This window comes from Pediculus humanus, genomic scaffold, assembly GCF_000006295.1.
Source record: "Pediculus humanus corporis 1103172108202 genomic scaffold, whole genome shotgun sequence".
Taxonomy (NCBI): domain Eukaryota; kingdom Metazoa; phylum Arthropoda; class Insecta; order Psocodea; family Pediculidae; genus Pediculus; species Pediculus humanus.
In genome coordinates, this window is record NW_002987772.1 from 113,089 (window position 1) to 132,547 (window position 19,459).

The following is a 19,459-nucleotide window of genomic DNA, read 5'->3' on the forward strand; positions in this document are numbered from 1 at the left end:
ATTAATTAATTTTTTTTTAAATAAAATAAACCTGGAAAACTTTTGGCGCGTAAAAATTTCAAAAAATTTTTTTTGTCGTTCGGGGAAGCGGGGCGGCGGGAGAGGGAAGGACGGCGGGGAGGGAAGGGGGAGGAGAGTTCGTACGCCTTCGGGCCAAGTTTCGTTCGTTATTACGCGAACGTATTACTTAACGTTAAATAATTTTCTCATTATTATTATTATTACTACTGCCACGACTAACAATTATATATTAATAGCACGCACACGCACGCATTGATTTCGGTTAAAAACTATTAATAATGATAATGTTTCAAGTGCAAAAACCTTGGACCTAACAAGGTAGTCAAGTATCCAATACTCGGAGAGAGATTTAATTATTTTAAACCCACGATTATACCTCAAGGGAAAATTTTTTTTTTTTTTTTTTTAAATAGGCTCCCCATTTCGATTTAATTTTGATTTTAAAAAACTTTTCCTCTGGAAATAGTTCAGGTATGAGAAAAAAAAAAAAACAAAAAAACCGTTAAAAAACGTTACAATAAAAATGATGCAAAACGGATTCGAACTAGTTTTTTTTTTTTTGCTAAAGAGTTTACGTAATCGTCGACATTTTGTTACTAGAAAGAAAATTCTAGAAATTTTTTTTTTTTTGCTTTCGTCTGTCTGTCGTGTAAATAGTCGGAACCGACCGACCTCATAGTTTTTTTTCTACCATTTCCTTTCTCATTTAACTGTCATTGGCACTTGGGGTCAAGTTAGCCAAGTCCCGTGGTGGTTCCTATGTTGATTTAGGTTAAGTTCTCGGCTTATGTTAAACATCCTTACTGGAAAAGTTGGCCTGGATAAAAATTTTTCATTTTTTTCTCTAATTTACAGAAACTTCATCAGCACATGTCGTCGGAAGAACTTCAAAGAGTTTTCCACGTCGACCGCCACGATTTGGTGCCGGAATACGAAGTCGTGACCGTTCACGCGGCAACCCCATACACGTCTTACAAAGAAGACAACATAGGACCGCCAAATTTGAGCATCATTCAAAAACGTGACAATTTCACAACGAATAGTGATTCTAATAAAAACATAAGTGACATATGGTCCGGGTTGAGTGACACGTCAAGAAATACAAACACCGATCAGCAACCCCCTTACGACCCACTTGAAAAATTCAGGAGGAGACCGGACAATTTGGACGAAATAGAAGAAACCGACGGCGACGATGATGATAATAATAATAATAAACACGATAAAGTCATGAAATTATCGGCTTTCGGTAAAGATTTGGAATTGAAATTGAAAAAAATATCCGGATTGTTTGGAAAAGGGATAAGAATGTGGGAAACTCTTAGCAACGCGTCAAACGTTCACGGAATCGAATACAGAGAATTGCCCCAGGTGAGTAACAAACAACAAACAACAAACACACAAACATACATACATATACGAGTTCACGGTTACGCTTCACAAAAAAAAAAAAAAAAATCAATGCTATTGACACGTTTTATCATTATTATTCAATTATTAATAAATCCATTTGTTAAATGTTAAAAAAAAAAAAATGGCCGCAACCGTCACGGAATTTTTAATAGCATTCAGGGTTGACGTGATTATTATTATCATTATTATCATTATTATTTTTTCGATAAATAAATAAAAAAAAATTTATTTATTAATAACGTTATGTAAACTTATGTAAAAAAAAAAAAAAAAAGTTACCCGTAACAGGTTATTAGGTTAATAACAAATTCCTCCTTTATTATTTAGTATACCTAATAACAATGGTTTATTATTATTATTATTATTATTACTTTCGTTACGTCGACGCCATTTTTGTTTTTTTTTTTTTTGTTCGAAATGATTCTTTAGTTTTTTTTTTCTTTTTCTTTTTGTGGAACAAAAGACAAAACGATTGATTATTGATTATTTTAAATTAATTTCATGCGATTGAGCTTTTGTCCGAAAAAAAAACAAAATGGCGTCGTCATTTTATTATTATTAATTATTACGTGTAAATCAAGGTCAGAGTCTTTTTTGTTTATTTGATTACGTCATCGTCGTCGTCAAATTTTATACCCACCCCCCCTCTCGCGGATGGATGAAACAATAACAACAATAACAACAACAACAACGTCCACGACGAGTTTTTTCAACGGTTTTTATTTTCCTGCCACGTTTTTCTGTCGTTTAATCATCGCGAGATACATAACGATTAATTTTAATTATTTTAATATAAAAAAAAATTACGCGGCGTATTTATTTCTTTGCCGACATTTTGTTTTTTTTTTAATTAATAATCCTACGTCATTTTCCGAGTTCGGATAATTAATTAATTTAATTAACCCGTCGAGAAAAAAAAAAAATTTTCATCGTGTTTTTTTTTTTTTAATGTCGGGGAAGGAGAGAGAGAGAGAGTGAGAGAGAAAAAAAAAGAAATTTTCCGAACCTGAAAACGCGTTAAAATTTTACGCGATTACGTGATTTATCGTTCGTGACATTTAATACCGTAAAAAAAAAAAAAAAAAAAAAAAATGACAATTTTTTTTTTATTTCTACTGACACGCCTTTATTGACGTTAAATAATTTTTCATTTATTTATTTATTTATTTATCGAATTGACGAATTTACGCAATTGCAAAAAAAAAAATAATAATAATAATAATGATAATCTATTTGAGGCGTGTTACGAATTTCGAACGTGGATGCAGAAGACGTAGAAGAAGAAAAGCGGATCCCACAGAAATAATGTTCGACATGGCATCTCGTATGCGGCGGTGGCATCAAAAAACTTGACCACCTTGGCATTTTTGCACGTCGTCAAAGTTTTTTTTTTTTTTTTTTTTAAAAAAAAAAAAAAAATCATTCAACACCTGACGACGTTTCTATCTCTCTCTCTCTCTTTTTTTCCTAATTAAAGTGGCAGTAATAATAATAATAATAATAATAATTTTTTATTTTATTGTGAGAACGAAACCTGAAATGGTAAAATGTATAAAAAAAACTTATGAAAATGTTTTTCGCATGTCTCCCCAACCATCTCTCCGCGAAGTTATTATCATTATTATTATTATTATTTCGTTTAACAAAATTTTCTCACGTGTGTACACGTGTTCGAGTGAGAATTTTCGTTTTCCTCATACTACTTATTATGTTTAAACTAATTTGTGACGACAGATACTCCTGACACGTTTTTAAAAGATTTTAATGCGGTCGCGAAACGCCGGAACCGGAAATTATCATTTCGTTAACGTTTTCCTTTTTTTTTCTTTATTCAGAAAACCGCGCTTAAATTTTAACGTTCCGGTTGTTGTTTGTTGTTAAATCAATAACAAACAAACAAATAACAAACAAAAAAAAGTATCGTGAGCCCCTTTTTAATAACTAATAAATCAAAAAATCCACGTTTAAAAATATCCATCAGTATCTTAAAAAAACGGTTTTTTCTTACTCGATGCCGCCATTTTGTTTTTTCCACCTTCTTCCCCCTCACCCCTTCTCTTCCCGAATGATTTATTACCGTTTTATTATTATTATTATTATCAACTTAATAAAATCGTAAAAATTTGTATATATATATATCGATAATAATAATTCAATAAATAAATAAATTCGCGATTGGAATTGAGTGATAAGAAACTTGGTGATTAGTTATCGGCTTATTCAATCACGACCGATCGATATATCGATACATCGATATATTTTTTTCAAATGGCGGTAAAATTTAAATTATTACCATTCGCGGAAAATCTTTCTTTCCGATTCTATTCATTTCGATTCGATTCGTTACTCCGCGAAAAATTTTCCGTTTGTCGTTATCGTTATCGTTATTGTTGTGGTTGTTGTTGTTGTTGTCGTCGTCGTCGGAGCGTTTAGTGATAAATAAATAAATAAATAAATAAATAAAAATTACGAAATTACGAACAATAATTAATCGAGTTTCCTTTTTCACGCGTGAATGAAAAATTAAGTAGGGTACTCCCACGATTTGGAAATTGTCCGAGTACTGCTACTACTACTACCAACCACGATCGATACTTTGACCGAAACTGGAAACCCATTTCTTATTATTATTATTATTAATATTATCAATATAAAAAATAACATTGTTGTTATGATAAATGTAAAAAATTCGAATCATTAATAATAGTTTTTGAATAATAATGATAATAATAACAGGCTAAAAGTTTTTTAATGTTTCCCGGTAAGGGAGTCACGGAGGGCAGCCATTTTTTTTTTTTTTTTTTTTTTTTGGAAAATGACGTAAACTTTTACGTTAATCCAACCTATCACCAAATTACTTTGTCCTCATCATCATCATCATCATCATCATCATTATTAATATTATTATTATTTTTTATAAATTCGTCATCATTTAAAAAAAAATTTAAAATTTTACGTAAATCGTTATTGATTCGTCATCACCAACGACATTTCCCTAATTCCACGACTTTTTTTTTTTTTAAATTAAACTTTCCCTTATACGCAAAAAATAACGACGTCGTTAATTATTCTCTTTTTTTAAATTTTTTACACGTTAAATAATAAAAATAAATTATTATTTAAAAATTCTTTTGCCACTTTTTTTTTTGTCGTGAGAACAAAAACGAAAACAAATTTTTTAGGCGAACGCCTACAATAAAATAATTAATTAATCGTTTAAAAAAAAAAATAGTCGTGGAATTAATAATTTGTCCTTTATCCCCCCCCATTAGTTAGTTTCGTACCTGAAATAATTATTATTATAAAAAAATTTCCTTAAGGTTTTCACGACCTGACATTGCACAGTAGTCAATCACGGACGTTATTTAAACTTTTAATTTTTAGCCTTTCACATTATTATTATTATTATTATTATTATTTTAATGTCGCCATTTTGTTTTTTAACCTCTCCTTCCCCTCCCCCATCTCCTCCCCTAGTCAAGGAATCAAACGAAATTCCAGTCATTATCATCTATTAGGTCCTTAATTCGAATAACGAACGAGATAATTATCTATCCGTGGGTCTACCTATGCGTGCGTGTGCACGCGTGCGCGCACTTACGCACACGCACTCACGCCCATTAAATCGCGGTTCGGAAGGTAAATTTGTTCGTAAAATAATTTTTTTTTTTTTTTCACTCACCTTAAACATATACAGGTATTTTGTTTTTCCATAACTTTTACGAAATGATAAATATCTCGAATTATTATCAAAATCAGGATTTGCAGGTCAGGTTCAGATCGAGAACGAAGGTTACTTGTTCCTCGACTCGTTTTCCTTCTTCCCGTATATAAATATATATTCCTGCCCTCCGTTGATTCCAGGGACGCGAGTAGGCGATTAACAAACAAAAAACTTTTCCAGTCGGTTTGGGCTACCGAAACAAAAAAGTAATGCCTGGAAATAAAAAAGAAAGACATTCTGTTAATTTTTTTTTTTTTTCCTTCTTCCCAACAGGAAAAAGAAGAAATCGGTGAATTGTATCAGGATGAAAAAAATCAAGCGGCTTTACTCGTTCATACCGATCAAGATGGCGGACTCCTCGTCGTAAGTATTATTTGTTCCAGCCTTGATTTTTTTTTTTTTTTTTTTTTATGTCTATCGATATGAGTGCACGTCTATCGCTTTGGGGTCAAGATTGACTATCCCTTTTTTTTTTCTTCCCCTCCTCCTTTGGGGACCCTATGCAAGCAAGCAAGCAAGTATCCATCATCATAATAACAACAACACTTCGGGTCGGGATTCCTTCTGACAAGACCGCCAACCTTGAAAAAAAAAAAAAATTTTTTTTTTATTGAAACGGGATAAAAAATAGTTTAAGGTGATCAAGATTTTCTCCCGGTTTATATTTTCTCCTTTTTTGCAAATCCCGGTTCCGTTTGATGATGAGTCTAAAAACAGGTTAGAGAGAGAGAGAGAGAGAGAGAGAGAGGTTACCAATATTAAAAAAAAAAAAAAAAACCTTTTCAAGGATTTTTAACGCGACTTTTTTTTTTTTTTTTTTTTTTTTCAAACTAGACTCTCATCGTTTTCTTGCCAACTTTATTAATGTTTCCAGTTTGACGTATGCCAATAATTTTATTTTAATAATAAATTTGTCAACTCTATTAATTATTATTATTATTATTATTATTATTATTATTATTATTATTATTAACAGGAAGGTACGATCGGACACGATTTAGTCGTGAAACCCGTACCCTCATCCGTTCGTCAATTTGTTTCCCCCAACGATGACGAAATGTTTTTGGATGCGGAAAACGAAGATTTTGAAAATGACGTGGGAGTAGACGGTGGGAAAAAAATTAAAGATTCGGAAAAGAGGAGACGGAAACGAAGGAGGAGGAGACGCGGAGTAAACGATGAAAAATATCATCAACACATCGTTTACAAAAGATCGAAAACAACCGAAGAGGACGAATACAGCGATTATGGTAAATTTCCCAGTCCCCATCACCCCCGTTCCCCCCATTTTTTCCCCCAAAGAAAAACGAAAAAAAAAACAACTTTTCCCCCCGTTTCAGCTTTCATGGAGCCGGATAGTTTGGCAACGAAATCGAGAAAGAAACGTGGCATACGTGGTAAAAGAGAAGCACCCTACGTTATTTTTCCAGAAATTCTAGTCATTGTGGATTACGATGGATATCGGTGAGTACGACAAAACTTCCCCCTCCCCCCTCCTTTTCGATATTTTATATTCCGCCATCTTTTTTTTTCTTCTGTTTTTCGAAAAAAAGGTTGCACGGAGGTGACAACGTTCAAATAAAACGATATTTCGTATCATTTTGGAACGGAGTCGATCTTAGGTATAAACTTCTCAAAGGTCCAAAAATAAGGATAAGCATTGCTGGAATCATCATTTCCAGAGTAAGTTTTCTTTTTCTTTTTTTTCTGGAACCCTATCCCGTTCCTTTATAAATTTTCTTTAAAAAAAACTTATTTCCTGTTTTTGGGGGAAAAAAAAAAGGGACGCGACGCGACACCATATTTAGAAAGAAACAGAGTCGGAAGAGACGCCATTGATTCGGCAGCCGCACTCACAGACATGGGAAAATATTTATTCAGGGAGCGAAGACTGCCCGTTTACGACATTGCAGTCGCCATAACAAAGTAAGTCTAAACCTAATCGATAGATCGATCGATATATCGATATATCGATGATACAGCAGTAGAAATTGCGATTTGAAAATTTTTTTAATACTCAAAGACAAAATGTCAATTCTTCTACATTACGGATAAGAGTGCAGCATAGTAAATAAAAAAAAAATTTTATTACAGCTAATTTAAACCGATCGCGCGCGCCATTTGCATTTAAATGCATACATACATACATAAATGATGATGATGATAATGATAATTAATTATGTACGGTAATTTATCCGTTTAATTAAACGCAAATCGAACACGTAACGATTTTTTTTTCTTTTTTTTACCATCACTTTTTTGCGTTTGTTAATTTTTTTATACGAATTTGACAGTTTTAAATGGGACGATAATGATGGCGACGATGACGACGACGACGACGTCGACGTCGACGACGTTGACAGTCATTTTTTATGCAAAAGTTACGAGGTTACAATTATAGATATCATAGAGTAATTAACGTTACGTAATTACAAGAAGAAAAAAAAAAACGCGACGCGTACATTTAACGAGAACACGATACGAATTTTTTTTTTTTTCTCTATGGAAATCACTTTCGTCTCGTTTTATTCGTCCTGTTGCGTTCACACGTTCCGTTCCTTATTATTATTATTATTATTATTGTTTTTTTAAATTTTTTTATTATTCCGTTCGATTTAGGTACGACATGTGTAGAAGAAGAAAAGGTGGAAGGTGCACAAAGGGAACCGCTGGTACGTCGTATAAAAACGTCTTCTTGTTAAAAACGGATGTCGGATTATTATTATTATTATTACCATTATTATTTTAAGGGGATTCGAACCTAACCATAATCTATTAACTTTTTTAATTAAATAATAATAATAATAATTATTATTATTATTTATGTACATAGTGCGATGGCGATTTTTTTTTTTTTTAGGTGATTTGGTTTTTTTTTTTTTTGGAATATTAAACAAAATTTAAGGTATGCGGTTAACAATCGAAAGCGAGATGATTGAGTTTAACCCCCTCCCTTCCTTCCTTCCTCCCTCCCTTCCCCGATACCTTAACTTCCCCTTTTACCCCTATCCGGTTATATCGTTTTGTTTTTGGAGTTTGTTGACGACGACGGTAGCGACGGCGAAGAATATTTTGTCGAAGAATGGATGGAAAAAAATCGAAATTTGTTTTGTTTTCGTTTGTTCGTTTGTTTGTTTGTTTGTTTTGTTTCAAGTCAACACTAATGAGTATCTCATTATTACAGATTAGATATGTGTAGAAGACAATTCGCAAATGACGCGTGCAACCGAGGCACAGCAGGTGAGTTTTCCTTTAAACGGGTACGAAAAACACCCGCGCGCGCACACACACACAAACACACGCTCGCCGATCTTTCTAGAACTTCTTTCGCTGTTCTCTGCACACGTCGTTTGCTTATACGTGTACATCGACGCACCCATTTATTGCCACGTTAATTTTTCTTATATATCCACAAATATGGGTTTTCATCTTGTTTTTCTTCTTCTTTTTTTTTCTTTTCTTTTCTTTTCTTTCTCTTTTGTCATCACGCACCGATGCAAAATTTTTTTTCTATTACCACGTCACCCATTTTACCGTCACGCTTTGCCACGCAAAACATGTATATGTTTTTTTTTTTTGCATCTTCGAAACTTTTTTTCACAAAAGTATAATTTTCACCGCGTTTCCGGTTGTGTTTTTTTTTTTCCAATGTCGTTCCCACATTATAAATCGATTCGGTTTATTATTCATGAAGACTCCGAAATCGCCTTTGATTAATTTTAAAATAAACGTGTCAGAAGATAATGAATCACGGTACGAAAATCTACATTTTATGTTTATTATTATTATTATTATTACTATTTTTTTTTTTTTTTACGATAATTTATAGTAATATGTAAAAAAAAAAAAAATTATGTCGGGGACAAACGTTATTTTTTATCGACAATAGTTGAAAGGTCACAAAAAAAAAAATGTATTTTTTTTTTCTCTCTCTCTCTCTCTTTTAAATTATTCATATGCGCGCTCGTTGATAAAAAAAAAAAAAAAAAAAAAAAAAAATTAAGTAACGTTAATGACACGTTTTTTTTTTCTTTTTTTTAAATGGCGATCGTATCGGAAATCTATAATAATAATAATAATAATAAATAACGGCATTAAACTCTTTCTTCTTCTTCTTTTTTTTTTTTTTAAGAAAACGAATTTAAATTTTTAACGGAAATTCTTCTCTCTCTCTCTCTCTCTTTCTCTTTCTCCATGGTTTTTCTTTGATTTCAAAGAATTCATCAACCTCCTTCGTCTACGATGATTTTTTTTTCTCTTCCCATCATCTTTCCTTTTTTTCTTTCTTTTTCCTTTCTTTCGACATTCTTTTACTTAGTTCCGTCACTTTTTCTGTTTTTTTTGTTGGTTTTAGCCGCCATATTGTCCGAGCACATATATTCTTGTAACTTTTCTCTCGCTTTTTGTATGATAAGTCTCGTTGTTTCAATGGTAAGTTTTCCAAAAATTATTTCGCATGCTTTTTTCAATGTCGCTTTGCCTTAAGACTAATTTTTTTTTATTAACGACTAAATTTTTATTCGGTTACCGGTTAACTCATTATTATTATTATTATTATTAATCGCACGATTTTCATTTTCCTTTTTATTTGTTTGCTTTTGCTCTCATCATCGTCAATACTATCTATAATCGTTTATTATATATTTTCAAATTTCCCCCCCCCTCCCCTCGCCTTCCAAAAATTTTTTTTCTTTTTTTTTTTTATTACCGACCGACCGACCGGCGAATCGTTAATAATTTATTATTATTATTAATGCGTTTAATTTAAATTTTTTTTTTTTTTAACCGGAGTAATAAAAAAAATTTTCCGAGAGAAAAAAATAAAAATAAATAAAAAATAAAAAAACACGTTTTTAACTCGTAATGGACGGTAATATAATAATAATAATAATAATAATAACGATTCGCTACGCCGCCATTTTGTTGTTAATTGTCACTCTTGTTTTAATATAGTAATTTTATACGCACTAACTAACGCACGCATTATTCCTTTATGTACGCGTTTTGAGTTTTTTTTTTTTTTTTTTTTTTTTTTTTTTACGGGACGATTAATCAAATTATTTTTATTACTGTGACTTTTTTTAAAGAAAAAGTTGCTTGGAAACAAGTCGACGTCGTCGACGACGACGACAACGATAGCAACCCCGGTAAAAAATGCAACAAGGGAAAACACAATAACGTTTTCCGTTTCCGTTTCCGTTTATGATTAAAAAAAAAAAAACCATCGCGATGGCTTTTCGTCCGTCGAAAATTTTCGTTAACTTAATTTTAAAAAAATAATAATAATAATGGTAACTCAGCGTTTTTCTTTTTTTATTGCACAAGTTTTATCATTATTATTATTATTATTATTATTATTATTATTATTACGTTCATCATCGTGTAAACAGTAAGAAAAAAAAAAAAAAAAAAAATTAATCGGCTTAATTTTTACATATTTTTTTTTCTTCTTCTTCTTCTTCTTCTTCTCCTCGTATTAATAAGCTTACGAATCGTTGCCATTTTTAATTTTTCCGTGATCTTATAATTAATTAACGTAAAAAATAAATAAATAAATAACTCGTGTAATAAGTTATTACGCTTGTTCTTATTTTCCCCCTCCCCTTCCCTCCCCTACCCCCTCCCTCCACGAAAAAATAAAATGAAAAATGAATAATGAACGGCGTATTTGTACAAAACACAAAATGGCGGCGTTCGAAATCGAACTTAATAGTTTTTTTTTTTTTTTGTAATATTAATTAAAAGCTAGTCTCTTTCAATGTTACGTTTAAATATCGAAATTGTTTAATCATTCCTGTGTGTTAATACGGTCAGGGTCGTAATAAGAATTTAAAAAAAAGAAAAAAAAAAGAAAAGAAAATGGAAGGTAGGAAAAGAATATATTAAAATGAATTAAAAAAAAAGGGGGGGGGGGTGTAAATAAATCAAAATGATGGATTGATCGTGTCATTAGGTTTCGCCTACGTCGGTGGTGCTTGCGTCGTCAACAAAAGGTTAGAAAAAGTCAACAGCGTCGCCATCATAGAAGACACGGGGGGATTTTCGGGTATAATCGTAGCCGCACACGAAGTCGGTCACTTGTAAGTAATCGATCGCGAAACGAATAAAATCGAATAAATAAATCGATCGATCGATATCGATTAAAAATTAAAAAAATAAAAAATTTTTAAAGGTTGGGCGCCGTACACGACGGTTCCCCACCACCAAGTTACCTCGGAGGTCCCGGAGCTGAAAAATGCCGGTGGGAAGATGGTTTCATAATGAGCGATCTTCGTCACACGGAAAAAGGATTCAAGTGGTCCAGTTGCAGCGTTGCCAGTTTTCATCATTTCCTAAAGTAAATAAATAAAAAAATTATTATTAAAACAAATGAATACATTCATTAATAATAATAATAATAATTTTCCAGCGGTGACACGGCAACTTGCCTATTTAATTCTCCTCACGAAGACGAAAGCCTTCCGAGAGTTCTTCCTGGAAAACTTTTATCTTTGGACGCGCAATGTCGAAAAGACAGAGGAACGAGTGCTTGTTTCGTGAGTATCTTCCATTTGACCCCCCCCCCTTCCCGCCTTTTTTCTCCTCCCTTTTCTCACGCCCTCTCATTTCTTCATTTTTTTGTAAATTACAGAAAGACGACAGAGTTTGTTCTCAACTCTTTTGCTTCGATTCCGGTTCGGGTTACTGCGTGGCATACAGACCAGCAGCGGAAGGTTCTCCGTGCGGCGACGGACAAGTAGATTGATTGATACATTCTTCGTGCTCCCATCAAGGTTTCCACGTTAACGAATTAATCCCTTTTTTGATTTTTATTCCAGTATTGCATAAACGGAAGATGCGTGGCCGAACACGAAAACATAATACCTGACTATAGTCAAAACCCTCAGTATTACAGAAGAGACGATAGTGAAAATTTTGCAACTCAACCAAGGCCGATAGTAGCCTACCCAAACTCATCAACTCAGAGGTAAGTTTAGGTTCTTCTTCTTCTTCTTCGAATACGTCTCCCGTTATGTTAAAATTTAAAATCTGCAACAAAAAAAAAAAACATTGAACGTCCATATTACGAATCCGAGTTCGATTCAAATGACAATGATAATAATATTAATGATAATAATAGTAATTATTTATTTTTTTTTTTAACAGGATTTTTCCAAACAACTACAGCACACAAAAAAAACCACCAATCAGCTCACCACCAAATCCATATTATACCTCTACCTATCGACCCCCTTCTCCACCCAAACCCAAACCCAATCCTTACTACACTCCGACGTATTCTTCCACGCCACCCAAATCCAAACCCAATCCTTACTACACTCCGACGTATTCTTCTACGCCACCCAAATCCAAACCTAATAGTAATCCCTATTACAGTTCGACATATTCTTCGACACCCAAAAACAAACCCAATTCTTATTACACTCCGACGACATATTCGAAACCGAAACCCAATCCCTACAGTAGCACCCCGAAAACAACCGCGAACGCGAGAGATATATTTAACGATTTTTTCCGTACATCTTCCCCTTATTATTCACCGCCACAGTATCAAAAAAACACTACACCCAAATACAACAACTACAACAACAACAACAACTACAACAATAACAACAATTATTACTACGCAAACAAACAAACGACAAAAAATCCATTCGACGCACCTTTTTTCAATAGGAAAACAACAACCAAATCCCCGTACGATTTTAGCGATTTCGATTCGCGAAAACGTGTTAAAAATACTTATGTCAGTAATAATAATAATAACAACAACAACAACTACTACAACAATTACAACAACTACAATAATAATAATAATAATAATAATAATAATAATTACAATAATTACAATAATTACAATTCGAATAATTTCGGACAATTCGGTTCAGTTTATTACGGGAAATAATTTTTTTTTTTTTGCTGTCGTTCGTCTCCCCATTCCTACGCTTGACTTTTCTAGTCATCTTTTTTTTTTTTTTTTTTTTGACGTCACAAACACGAACAGTAAAAAATTTCGAAATACGGATTCGATTATTGTGAAACAAGACGAATCGCGACGACTGACTTTTCTTTTTTTTTTTTTTTTTTTTTTTTTTTCATACCTGAAATGAACTCTGCCATACATGCATTAAATATTTACGATTTTGTAAAAAAAAAAAAAAATTTTTTTTTACAATTTATGAATTTCAATAATTTTTATAAAAAAAAAATTTAAATCCGACACCACGTTATCCTCGAATTCGTTACGTTGCTCAACAACTCGACCGCCATATTTGAATTTTTTTTTTTTTTTTTTTCACGAGGCCGATCAAATATTATTTTGACATAATTTCCTTTTTTTTTTTTTTTTCTTTCTTCTCATTCGACAAACACACACGACGACTTATTATTTTTCCATCCGTTGGGTTTCGACCGGAAATGACGAATTTTCCCATCACCGTTTCCATTTTCTTTTTCTTACAATTTTTGCCTCCACGCTCACATCCCCTCCTTGGGAAACCGATAAATAAAAATCTATATCTTATAATTAAAAAAACAAAAAAAAAATATTTAAAATTAAAAAAATTATATAAAAAAAAATTTATATATATATATAAAACCGGAAACTGTTGAGAGAATAATTTTTTTTCGGTAAGAAAGATTTCAGAAAACAAATTTAATTCTTTTGTGGCTAATCGAAGATATTCGATTATTATTTTAACAAAAAAAAAAAAAAATCGAAACTTTCTTCTTCGATTTTTCAATCTGTCCGCCGCCAAATTTTTCTAATTTTTCTCATTCACACGACAAAAAATTAAAAAAAAAAAAAAATCGCTTTTTAAAATGCCTGCGAACGAAATTAAAAAAAAAAAAAATTTTTTTTTGAAAAGTGAAAAAAAAAATAAATTTCTGAACGTACCACCACGTAATACGTCATCATCCTCATCGTTTTCCTTATTGTCTCATCATCACTCACAACATCATTATTATTATTATTATTATGATTATTTAATATTTTTATTTTTCAGAATTTTTCTTCATATATCATCTGTCTCTCTCTCTGTTTCGTTTTTTCTCCTTTTCTTTTTCTTTTTGGTTGTTTTTTTTTTATTATTTTCTTTTCTTCCAAATCTGTCTTTTCTTAAGAGCGTTCGCACGATGAATTGAAAAATATAAAAAACCGTTACGAACGTAAACGGATCGGCAAAAGGCGTTTTTAAATTTCCGCGCCTTTTTTTTTTACCGCGTCACTCGCGGATTTTCACGTGCGAACGTTTTTTTGACGTTATGACGTCATCGCCTCGTAACAATAATATATGCGTTGTATCATTCGACGAATTTAATTTTCTTTTTGCTTGCTTGGATCTGAAACAAAACAAAAAAAAAAGTTAATAATTATTATTATTATTCTTCTCGATTCTGTCTTTTCTTTCTTTCCAAAAAAAAAAAAAAAAAAATGGAGTAAAATGGAGTAAAAAGTGCCTGGAAGCACTCTCTGGAAAAATAATACAAAAAAAAAAAAAAAAACAATTATTTTTTTAACGGTCATTTTTTCATTACAGAATCATCACACACACACACACACATATATACACACACGATCAGACATAATAAATAAAGCTTCTGCTATTTTATTCATAATAATAATAATAATAATAATAATAATAATAATAATAATTAATTCAAGTGTTCCTAAATCGATATTAATTAATTTTTTTTTTTTTTTTTTTTTTTATTTACAGCAAACGACGTCGAGATTGATTCACGAAGAACTTAAAAAAAAAAAGAAGAAATAATTTAATTTTTTTTTTTTTTTAATTTAATTGAATCGAATTAATGAAAAACGTCGGCTTCGTTTGCCATTTTCTTTTTAAAAAAATATTCCCGCGCTTTTTCCTCCCCCTTTTCCCCCTTCCCCTTTCCCCTCCCCCATCCATTTTCCCCCTACTAAATAATTTCTCGTTACAATTATTTTTTAAAAACAAAATCCAATCGTTACCTCGTAACTACAAACACGACGACAATAATATTATTATTAATAATAATAATAATTAAATTAATTAAATTAAATATTAAAAAAAAAGCAATAATGACAATTGGAAGAGGGTGTGCAGTTCGTGGCAGTAGATTTGTGATTTTTTTTTTTTTTTTTTTTTTTTCAAAGTGCCAAACTCTCTTCGAACGTTCATTTTTTTTTTTAGCAATTTTTTTATCACTTAAAAAGTGAAATAATGATGATGATAGTAATAATAATAATAATAATAACAATTATATATATACAACGCGTAATATTTATCGAATGACCGAAAGTAACAAAAAGTTGTTATTATTATTATTTTTAATTTTTTTGTTATTCTTGTTTGTTCGTTGTCGTTTGCAGAATCCTTTCCTTTCCTTTCTTTCCTTTTCTTCCTTTTCATTCCTTTCCTTTCCTTTCCTTTTCTTTCCTCTTCCATGTTTCCCCTCCGAGTGCGACATTTTTCCTCCACTTGATAATAATGATAATTTTTTAAATATATATATATTTTTTTTCCTCCCCTTATCGTTATCATTGTATTTACGTATGAAATATATATATATATATATTTAAACACGCGCGCACGCGCGCGCACACACACACACACACGAAAAAACAATTATTTAAACGCTTCGAAACGCAATTTAAATATTTAAAATATTTTTCCTTTTGTTTAAATATATATATATATATATATATATATATACATTATTGTTTTTTTTTTCTTCTTACTAGTTTATTACAATGTGTGTGGTGTAGTTAAACAAAAAATATAAATAAATAAACTATTTACAAAAAATAAATAAATAAATAAATAAAATTATTTTTCTACAGAAAAAAAATAATAGTAAAAAAAAAATATAATAATAATAATAATGATAAAAAAAAATGAAAAAAAAAAGAAAAAAAAAAAAAAGAAAACTAGAGAAGAAAATACTGTTAATTAAATTTATGTGTATTTTTTTTTTGTTTAAACGATGTAAGGTTTAATATATTTGTACATATTAATAATAATAATAATAATAATGATAATTTTTAAAAAAATTTGTTTTTCTTTTCTTTTTCGTTGTTGTCAAAACAAAAATTAATTATCATTTTTTTTTTTGTTTAAAAAAAAAAATAAATAAATAAATAAATAAAATAAAATGATTTTTTTTTTTAAATGAGAATTTAATGACCGCGTAATAATTTATTAATTTTATCGATAGATGTCATTAGTTTCGCGCGGAAAACAATAACAACCGTCGCGTTTAAATTATAATGCGATTTAAAATTTCAAGATGGCCGCCGTCGGTCGAATAAAACGGTTGACGACACCACGACACTACCATTACCATTATTATTACCACCACCGCCACTACCACCACCACCACCACACCATTGATGGTGTTCGATTGAAAGAAATGGAAAAAAAAAAAAAAAAACAAAAAAGAAAAAAAAAAAAAAAATTTTGAAATAAAATGCTTGCGTTGCCATTATAAAACGACTGTGAAATGTGATATTTTGTCTGGCGCGACCTTGAAAAAAAAAAAAAAAAATCATACCTAAATAATCAACACCGTCAGCACCTCGGGTCTTAATAAAAACTTCCTTTCCATCATTTTCTTTTCTTTTTTTTTTTTTTTTTTGTTCATAGTCGGGTTTAAAGTTCTTCGCGAACGCCTTTTTCCGTTCGTTCGTTCGTTCGTTTGCTCGTTTGACTTTGCAATTTTTCATGCCATTGGCTTTTTATTAACAACAACCACGCGTTTGTATGTTTCAAAGGGTGTTTAAACTTGAAATAAGCCTGAGCAAGTCGTTCTATAGAACGATGACATGTCCTCTGTTTGTTCGTCGTTTGTCTTCTTTATTGTTTAGCATTCGTTTGCTCTTTCCTTTCTATTCTTTTCTTTCTTTCTGTTTATTTTAAACAAACAAACATCCTTTCTCAACGTGATTTCTTTCTTCACTCTAAAAAAAAAAAAAAAAAAGTAAAATTTTTTTGTTTGTTTTAATGATATTTTTCTTCGTTATTACATGTTTTGCACTATGCAAATGGCCTAAAATTACATATAAACATAACAAATGTCGAAGTGCATCATGACAAAAAAATAATTAGTATAAGAAGAAAAAGAGGAAAAAAAAAAAAAAAAAGAAGAAAAAAAATTAGCAATTAAGAGATAATGATAGAACGAAGAGGTCTACTAATCTTAAAAAAAAATTGCAGTTCAGTTGCATATATGAAAACACACAAATGAGAGAGAGAGAGAGAGAGAGAGGGGGGGGGAAAGAGAAAAAAAAGAGAGAAAAAGATAGTCAAGGACGCAAAAAGGCAATAAAAATAAATAAATAAAAACAAAAGTTAATAATGCACCACACGTATTAATAACTTTTTAGCTGCCAATAGTAACCAACCAATATTCTTATCATTCTACGACAGAGAGATAAGGATTTAATGTAGTTTACACCGAACTCACCAAGTCAGATTTTCTTAAAAAATTGTATTGATTGTATTCATCGATCGATCATCTTCCTTGTCAATAAAATCAATAAATTAATTCATTTGAAAGAACAAAACCGACTCCATTTGCATGCAATCATCATCGTATGTATTCCCCACTTTCAAATCAATCCATCCAAATCCAACATATCCTTCAACGTTATTGTTCCCCTCAAAAGGTAAACCTAGAAAAGAAAAGGAATCAATTAAGAAGTTCTTTCTCAACACATTATAAAACATATGCATGAATACTTACATGCAACATATAGTATGTATAATAGTGTAAAGTATATTGAAATAAACCTTAATGTACCTTATTATAAATCCATATAAAATGTTTTCGAGTAAAATTATTAAAAAGGTATTTAGCCTAAACATAGTTGTTGTTGTTGTTGTTGATCTTGTTATAATTATTCTTCCTGTTTATTATTTGCTTTTTGCTGCATTCTCTCTCTCATGTCAATGCCAAGTAAATATATATATATATATATATATAAACTGAAAGAAAGAACAAAAAAAAAAAGGTATTTTAGTTAAAAATTTAATCGTTGATTGTCAACATTTGATTAATAAATACCATAACAATATTTCAAGATGTAAAACTCACGCAAAAAATGAAATAATTACATTATGACATTTTCATTTTTTACCCAGTACACAGGTTACTTCATTACCACAAGACACAATTTTTTCTTTTTTAACAAATAAATACATAAATATAATAGTTTTACCATCGATATTATTAATTTCGCATTAATAAATATTAATTATAAACTAAAAACGAATCACATTTCAATCATTTACACACGCTACAGCCAAAAAACCGAAAAAAAAGTATGCGAAATCTCAATCGCGAGATTATACGAGAAAAAGCGTTTTTTCCATTTTTTTCTAGAAATTATAAAACCGAAAACCGCCTTGCGTCGATCGACCAATCAGATCGCTTGAAAATCGACGCCATCTTTATATAAAAACGTATGACTATTTTCAATTACGTCACGACTAGTGCGCTCAACATTGATAAAGCTATACAGAGTGAGAGAGAGAGAGAGAGAGAGAGAAAAAATTAAAAAAGTTCGTTAAAATTTTTTTTTTTTTTTTTTTTTAGTTTCAAGCGTCGTTTATAACGCGGTGTAAACGCAGCTTTACACACAAAAAAATTGTTGAAAAAGGTCTTTTTCAAACAAGTTCTCTTTTGCTTTCGTCCAGTCTCAGCTTTCTTATCGCGTCGGTAAAATTAAACAATTTTTTTTTTTTTTTCGGTTTTAATCTGATGAAAGAGAGAGAGAGAGAGAGAGAAAGAGAGAAAAAAAAAAATTTCATTTATTATAACAATCGGTAGACTCGCGCGCGCGTCTGTGTGTGTGTGTGTTAATGCAATGGCTGACAAATAATTACAAATATATATGAAAAAGTGCGGAATTTTCTTTTAATAAAATAAAAATGAATAAATATAATAAATAAATAAATAAATAAATAAACAGGTACGTTAAAACTATTATTATTAATAAAAAAGAAATGTGAGAAATATGTGTGTGTAAGTGTTTATACGCTGTTGACCGTTTCAAAATGGCTGCCGTGTATTAAATAAAAAAAATTCTTATTCATTCCTACCCATATTTTTAAAAATCGTTTCGATTCGATTATTTAATAATCGAAATTATTATTATTATTATTATTATTATTATTATTACGGTGCTGATTAAGTATTTATTAATATTTTTAAAAAAAATAACAAAAGCTACAAAAATATTAATTTTTTTTTTTCCCTTACTTTCTTCGACGACGACTTAAAAAAAAAAAAAAAAATTTGTTAAAATAAAAA

General features: G+C 30.7%; 1 protein-coding gene across 1 annotated transcript; it reads left to right on the plus strand.

Annotated features, from left to right (window-relative positions):
* Positions 1-891: 891 nt before the first annotated feature.
* On the plus strand, positions 892-13,064 carry Phum_PHUM433120 (uncharacterized protein; the record flags this gene model as incomplete). Its single annotated transcript, XM_002429387.1, has 13 exons — positions 892-1,392; positions 5,432-5,521; positions 6,135-6,408; positions 6,499-6,622; positions 6,712-6,841; positions 6,942-7,084; positions 8,343-8,398; positions 11,112-11,238; positions 11,331-11,495; positions 11,568-11,694; positions 11,790-11,894; positions 11,977-12,125; positions 12,305-13,064. 13 exons carry the CDS (start codon positions 892-894, stop codon positions 13,062-13,064), a joined length of 2,751 nt encoding a protein of 916 aa, XP_002429432.1.
* Between the last annotated feature and the right edge of the window lie 6,395 nt (positions 13,065-19,459).